Below are 7,960 nucleotides of genomic sequence, written 5' to 3' on the forward strand. Positions count from 1 at the left end.
AAAAAAGTTGTATTGGTCACATGCGATCACATGTGCATAGATTGTGACGGAGCATTAACGGATGCTAACAACAAGGGTAGAGTTAGTCAATTGTCAGAAACAATAAGGGTAGTGCTAGTCAATTTTCAAACAGTAAGGATACACTTAGTCAATTAACTAAACCATAAGGGTAGTTTAAGAAATTTACCCAAAATTTTATTATCTAATCATGACTTCATGGGTTGGCCAATTTGATTTAGATAGTTGAATTGCTTAGTTAATACTTGGATAAATAATGGTTTTGTTTTGAGTAAGTTTTAAAATGTATGGGTTATAAAAGTAATGGACATATATCTAATTAGTAGCATTTATTAGTGAAAAATTAACTTAAATAAATATGGAATTTAATAAGAGAGAATGAGAGTCAATACCTTAAATACAAGAGTTGATGGGAGATGATTAAATAAGGTAAAAAATACTAATTGAAATTACATTTTCAACCTTCATAATTAGAGTTGGACTAAATAACAAATGTGGGCATTTTAGTCAAGAAACATTCCACACCCTCATTCGTACATTTATAATAGTATAGATCAAGGTTCAAAGTATCGACATGTATCGGCCGATACGTATCATTCCGGGACCCCTCAAATACGCCCCTATAGTGGGTGTATTGGGGGTTTGATCGGTTCAGGCGGTGGAGGAGCCCTAAACTGCCCCCTTAACCGGTTTTAGAAAAAAATAAAAAAAAGCAAAAAAAGTATCGATTCATATTGGGCGTATCAATATTTTGAACCTTAGTATATATAGTTTCTTATGAACATAAAAAATTAAATAAGTTTCTTCTGTTTTTTTTTTTCAAATGTTTTTATACAACAAGACCATTTTGAGCTTTTTTAATAGGAAAATTTATGATGCAAAAAGACATGATATCGAAAGAATTTTGATAAATTCCATCTGATTGATTAATACATTTATAATACCCGTTGATAGATCACAACTTTTTGGGATATTATATGTCTTTCTAGTATCATAGTCGAACCTTTTTGACAAAACGATTTTTTAGACAGCTTTTGACTGTGTCTGTTGAAGAAACACTCCCAAACACGATCTGAATGAATGAGAAGCTCAGTATGGAAGGAGTACAAATACAAATATATATAAAATAATACAAAATACAAGGTTTTGCACTCTATATATTTGTATTTGTACTCATTCCAAACTAAGCCTGAAGAAATTTTATGGGGACTCAGCTACAAAGTGATTTCCTTCTCATTTGGTTGGGTGCCTCGTACTGCAAATGAGGTGGCCCACAATCTAACTACCTGAGTCAGATGTGCTCTGTTGTGACTCTCTTAGTAGGGAGGTTTAATGCTTGAATTTGTTTTTTTTCTTTGTTTTTTTTTTTTTCCTTTTTGTTCTGTTCTTGTTTGTTTTTGCTCTTGTTGTTGTTCAGGTTCCTTGTTGTTTTATATCTGCTTTTCTGTTGGCTGCTTTCCTGTTTTGAATGAATTATCATTTCTACCAAAAAAAAGCTTCAAAGTGATTTCTTGGACCCATTGGACTGGACAGTGAAGCCCAAATATAACCAAAGCGTAAAGCAAGCTACGGGCCCGGTCCATTCAATGCTACCAGCAAAATTGTGGCCCAAATCCAAGCATGTACCGGTAAGTTTACTATATCAGCGTTCAGATTCGATTCTAACAATACCAATTGAACGGTCCAGAATCTGAAGCTCCTGTAGTTTCATGAAGTCAAAAGAAAAGTTTCTACTCGTAATTCTGGACCAATCATAGTACACCACATGTCATCTAGAAGCGTGGCTCCCACATCTTGGAATTACGTGGTGTATTGTGATTGGCCCAGTATTCTCCAGTTCCGCTGGGCAAAAAAACGAACAGGGACCAGGACTCGAGGGAATGAGGGAAGCGATGCAGCCACTTGCCACTCGCCACCACCTCTTGGTGTTCAGAAGCAAACAAACACCAGTTCTGGTTGATATTTTTCGTTTCATCGGAGAAGAGGATTGTTGGTTCAGAGATCAGACACCGAAGGTTGGGTGAGAGAGACAGAGAGTGGCCATGGAGACCGCCATTTCTGGGAGAATCGCTCTTTCTCCTAATCACGTCTTTAGCTCTACTAAACCAGGTTTCTAGCTCCCCCCATCTATTCTTCTTCCTTCCTTCACTTGTTCAATTAGAAATTTCATTTATTTCTGGTTCATTTATACTGAGAGAAAATTTCGATGTTTAGGAATGTTGATTGAGTCATTACTTTGATCTTATCTTCAATTTGTTTCGCAATTCAATGCCATCTTTTTCTCTTGAGCATCTGTACGTCCTGCCATTACCTATTTTTTCCCCCATTCTGTATTCAGACCTCTAGTTAGTTTTTTAATTTTTTTATACGTCATTTAATCCTTAAATTTTGTCAAGCTGGTTTTGATAAAAAAAAATAGGTTTATTGAATTTACTGTTTGTATTGAGTGTAGTTGACACTTATTTATAGAACTTCTGTGATTTTATATTTTTGCAAGCCAAAGTGCATCTAACTCGATTGTTTTCGTATAAGATATAAGCTTCAAATTGTAGCGGCTTTTATTGTTAATAGCGACTATTTGACAAACTGAAGAGAGTGATTTCTGGAGGGGGACGCTGAACGGACTGGAAATCAAGGATAATAAGAGCCTGAATTAATTTTTGGTAGCATCATTAGGCTTGGTTTGGTGTAATAATCTAAAATTAGATAACAATATTGATATTTGTTAACTTTCGTCATGCAATTTGTAATTTCCATGAGTTCTAAATGCAGTTGTATTATGATCTTAACTCCAGAGGGAAAAATTTTCTCTCGAGTTTACTTGATGTAAAATCCATTAAAGACTATTGGTCCCAGCTATCTGGGGTCTTGGGAGAAGTGGACTGAATACGAACCTAACCAAGCAATGGCCCCTATGGAGTTTATTTGCTGTAAAATTCTTATTTGCGGTTGATGTATCATTATGAAATGGCTTACAATACTTTATTCCAAAACATAGGTATCTGGTTGTGAAATGAGGACAGTTGGACTAAATCCAGTAACCTGAGTCTGATCTTGAAAATCTGTTGGAAAATTAAATGGATTTTAACATAAAAACTCAGTTTATACTTATCAAAAAAAAAAAAGGAAATGCATACTATGCTTGTGGGATTCTCGGAGTGAAATTTGAGCACAGAAATGTTAAAAAAAAGTGTTCTTTGGAAAATATCAAGGAAAATGAATGTGATAAAATTAGTGATATCAGGGAGAAGTTGAGAATAAAATGGATAAAATGATTTTTTTTAAACTTTCATTTTTGGGTTGGGGGGGGGGGGCACAGACAGGTTGATATCGGTATTTCATTCTGTCAGTAAAAGATTTTGCAGTTTCATGTGAAGACAACATACTTGCATAGATTTGGAACTGTTTGAATTTGTTTGGTTAATTGTTTATCACTATTTTAAAAGCGAGAAGTCCTGAGGTATGAGGCACAAGGCAAGGTACATGCCTGATTGAAGTTAGGCACCACTTTTGAAAAGGAAATAAAAGAAGTTATACAAATTTATTATATAATAATTTGCAAATCTAAGTTCTGGAAAAATAAAATATTTCAAAAAGCTTATTAGCTCAACTGGTTAGAACATTATGTTATTAGAAAGGTTCTATGCACACCTTTTAGAACACTGTTTTTGACTGACAATGCAAAATATTGTGCAGAGATTTCTTATTGGTGGTTATGATTTTTATTTTCACTCTTGTTGGCTGGAGCACCTCGTATACATCCTATTTGCTTGTAACAATTGAAAACACCATTCATTCTAAGGTCAAAAATAGCATTACTGATAATAATTCCTGGATTTGGTTATGCAACTTTTGTTAAGACATGATTATTTGATTACCGTATGTACTGAATATTTTTATTTTGTTTATATGTAAATTTGAAATATTTTCTAGATCCTTGTCCTGTTAGAAAGCTTTATTAAGAATTGCTGAATCTTGTATTATACTATTATGTATATATTAATACATCTAACATACCATTTGTCAGGCTATCTTCTCTTACCAAGAAGAAGATTTAGCACAAAGAACAAAAACATATCTTATTTAGCAGTGAAAATATATTAGCACAACACCTTTCCCCCTTTAGAAAAAAAATTTTACATCTAAAAGAAAATGAAACATGTGTTTTCAGAAAGAAACTGAAATTGACAGTAATTATCCCCTTTGTAAAAAATGCTAAAATTTGTTTATATAATTGTGTATTAACTCTTTCTTTGTGATTAGATATTCATTTAGCATTTGATTAAGTGATACAAAAATTTTATTTTGACAAAAATGGTTGTTTACTTTCTTTTTGGATAAGATTTTGGATTATCAAGTAGAAACTATATTAGAGAATATGTGCTACTTAGAAATAGTGTTTACTTCACAGTGATGTCAATTTGTATTGTTGAATAACAAACAAGATTAGAGAACTTTTGACTTCAGTCTCATTTTGTACATGAGTAAGGTGGAGTTTTACATAAATATCCATATGTTCTCTGTGTAGTTTGTTCATGGCTTTTATGGCCTTTATTGTCTCATATATTTAATAATAGTTCTTTACATTTCAGAAAAAGAAAAAAAAACTATGCAACAGATGTCTGTTGTTCGTCTATGTGCTTTCCATGCAATTTGCTTACTTTGTTGGATTGATGGTTTTAGCTCAATTGAATAGGAATGCTTGCTGATATTTAAGTGTTCAATGGCACCTCTTGCACATTAAACTGAAAACATCCTTGATCTTGTGTATTTCTATAGTGATACATCTTTTGCATGGAGATAACAAGCTTTCTATGGGAGTAGGACATGGATCCCAGACATTTGAATATACCAACAGAAATAGACATGATACACAGTTCATAACTCTAGAGGGAAAAGAGACTTTATGATATTAACTAAACTGGCATTCTTTACAATCAAGGGAGGCCTGTGACCGAAGAGATGGAAACCATATTCATATGCTTTATACCAGATACCTAAGGTGTCAATGTAGCTGAAAAAGTGAAAATAAAGATGATAACTGCAAGGTTGTACTCTCCAGGCCACCATCAAGATAGTATAATCCACTAGGCTCAAGTTCTCCACCAATCCACTTCCTTGCCTTTAAGTCTTAAAACATAATCAGAAGGATAAAATGTATGTGTTTTCAAGTCCTAGCCTCTTCATGCCAAAAAAAAAAAAAAGAAAGAAAGAGCTAGAGTTTAAGGTCTGTACTAATCCACCCCTCCAAAGAGTCTGTATAGCTGGGACTAGCATTGGGTAATGATCCTTAGTCTTTAATGTATGCAATGTTAAACAGATCTGACTTAACTAGATTATCCTAGAAGGAAATATCTCTGAGTATATTTAAAGGGATGAATATATCTTATGCAGGTTCAATTTTCTGCAGATGAATTTGCAAGTCAGTGTTAAAATTTTATCCAAGTTAACAATCAAAATTAGGGGGGGGGGATATAGTGTATGCTATTCCTTGGGCTTTTTCTCCTGAAGGCCATGGAAAATTGCAAAAAATGGTGGGTGATAGTGGAAATATATAGACCCTGAATGTTTCCTTTGATATGCCCATATCAATGCTACTGCATATATTCATTTGCCAATGCTGTTCTATGTTTTTTAAAGAAATCTTCAAATGTTCCTTATCAGAAAAGGTAAAAGGAAAAAAGACAGGAAAATCGTAACCATGCTTTAACATCTTCCGCAATGTTGTTTTTTTTTTTCATTTTTTCTTTTTCTTTGGTGTGGAAATATAAGGGGGAAATTATTGATAAAAAAAATATAAGGGGGAAATTTACAAAATACGTTTTCTACTACATGAAAACCTGATGCTTATTTGTAGTTTTATGGCATCAATTGGCTTCCCCTCCGTAGATGACCTTCAATGAATATATTCATAACTGTTTCTCACTGGTACCTGTTATGCATGATTTAGGGGATAAACACTCCCTCTATAAGGGACCATGTACAAATCGAGGCATTGTCATGTCAATGTCAGCTATGTGTCAGGGCAAAGGTGGTGGTTTGTTGGAGAGACCAACTATAGAGAAGGCTACACCTGGCCGTGAATCTGAGTTTGACTTGAGGTATAGATATGAATCTTTAGGTCAACCACCTTGATTTTTTTGTTTGTTTAACTATACAATATTAAAATATCTTATGTTCCGAATCTTGGCGAGATACATTTCAATCATAAATAATGATTATGCATTATAGATTGACCTGTATGCTATCAGTTCCAGTTAGGGCATTCTATTTGTTTAAATTCACTGAAAACCCAACTTTACATTGGACACTAGATCAGGGAACACTAACTTGGATTTTCAGAGCAATAATAATTAAACAAAGATCAGGATATGAGAACTGGGCAAATGAAGAAATCTATGTGCATTTGCTTCCATGTAAAAGGGGTGGGAAACAAAGTTTATGATGTAAAAGAGTAGGGAGGTAACAGAAATATTTCAGACTAGAAAATCTCCACCCTTGCTACTATGAAACAAATGGAGCCATTATGATGATAGCATCAGATACATAAACAAATAGGAAACACAGAAATCTGCCGAACTCACCAAAATAGCCGATGCTTTGCCTAGCCACCTTGATTAGACTGCTGATAGTATTATATGCAGTTCTGTTGGGTTTGGTTGATAGGAGTAGGATTTATGAAGCACTATGTACATTTATCTACATATTTCTGATGTGAAACACTCTATATTATTCTAGTACTGGTAAAAACATAGTGGTATATAGCAATGATTTTTACCTCAAGAATCCCTTCTTTAAGATACATATAGTATCAAATATCCATCTCATGTTGATATTAGGTATCCTATCCTTGTTGAAAGATCTGATGCCCTAATGGGTACCATTCTCCTAAGACATCTCCGCAGATTCGTGGATATTAAATGTTATTGTTGCATTTGTTCCATCTTTGATGCAGAATTGTTGTAGTGAAGAACAGAGCATAAGAAAAAACAAAGGATCTAACAACTGACTATTGAAACCTGATTTTCAGGAAATCAAGGAAAACAGCTCCTCCTTATCGTGTAATATTGCATAATGACAACTACAACAAGCGAGAATATGTTGTTCAAGTTCTCATGAAGGTTATTCCTGCAATGACCCTTGACAACGCGGTCAATATCATGCAAGAGGCACACTATAATGGCCTGGCAGTGGTGATTATCTGTGCTCAAGTAGATGCTGAAGAACATTGCATGCAGCTGAGGGGCAATGGTCTCCTAAGTTCAATAGAACCTGCAAGTGGGGGGTGTTGAAGACTTGAAGGACTGTTCTCATTGTGGAGAATTATGTCTCTGCTGCTGCTTACCTCCATCTTCTTTTAAGTATTATAAATCTGCTTGTGTGTACATAACCTGAAAACATCCATGTTATATGAACCCTGATGTCATATCATCAGGTGCTAAGGCAAGGGAGGTGGACAATACGACATTGAGGACACTTTGTTTGTATAGTGTTAGTTTGGACTTTGGACTTGCTTTTGAGATTTGATAAACTGAATGGATTAAAGATGTAAGTAATGAATGAATCCTTGTCTTGAAAATTAGAGAATCGTGGGTGTTCCATCTTCAACCGTTCAGCATTCTGACTTTCTGAGGAGGGATGGTTTTAAGGTAAATGTGGACACGGTACTGGGTCTCAACTGCTTGGGATTGGTATTGTCGTCAGCGATGGTGGGTGTGTGGGTGCTTTACGGGTCAGTCTAAGCAATTGATCTGAGATTGATAGATTCATTATCGAAGGTGATGCACCGAAGGTTTCGACGTTCCTGTTGGACCCTTCCCTGGCTCCTCCTTGGCGGATTCAAAGCTTTGGGACGTTACTTACTCATGTTGACAGTGAGACATCCCACGGCAACAGATATCAGATATATTATCCATCCAAAAAAACTCCTAATTTTTCAACA

General features: G+C 34.8%; 1 protein-coding gene across 1 annotated transcript; it reads left to right on the top strand.

Moving 5' to 3' along the window:
* Positions 1-1,556: 1,556 nt before the first annotated feature.
* LOC104601472 (ATP-dependent Clp protease adapter protein CLPS1, chloroplastic-like) lies at positions 1,557-7,605 on the top strand. Its single transcript, XM_010264819.3, has 3 exons — positions 1,557-2,127; positions 5,969-6,119; positions 7,049-7,605. Exons 1-3 carry the CDS (start codon positions 2,061-2,063, stop codon positions 7,308-7,310), a joined length of 480 nt encoding a protein of 159 aa, XP_010263121.1. The 5' UTR covers positions 1,557-2,060; the 3' UTR covers positions 7,311-7,605.
* Positions 7,606-7,960: the final 355 nt, after the last annotated feature.

This window comes from Nelumbo nucifera, chromosome 3 (assembly GCF_055504915.1).
Source record: "Nelumbo nucifera cultivar China Antique chromosome 3, China Antique-T2T, whole genome shotgun sequence".
NCBI classification, from domain to species: domain Eukaryota; kingdom Viridiplantae; phylum Streptophyta; class Magnoliopsida; order Proteales; family Nelumbonaceae; genus Nelumbo; species Nelumbo nucifera.

Coding starts and splice junctions, on each gene's coding strand:
- LOC104601472 (XM_010264819.3), top strand. CDS start 2,061: ATGGAGACCGCCATTTCTGGGAGAATCGCTCTTTCTCCTAATCACGTC. Junction 2,128..5,968: donor CTTTAGCTCTACTAAACCAG/GTTTCTAGCTCC, acceptor TGCATGATTTAG/GGGATAAACACTCCCTCTAT. Junction 6,120..7,048: donor GAATCTGAGTTTGACTTGAG/GTATAGATATGA, acceptor CCTGATTTTCAG/GAAATCAAGGAAAACAGCTC.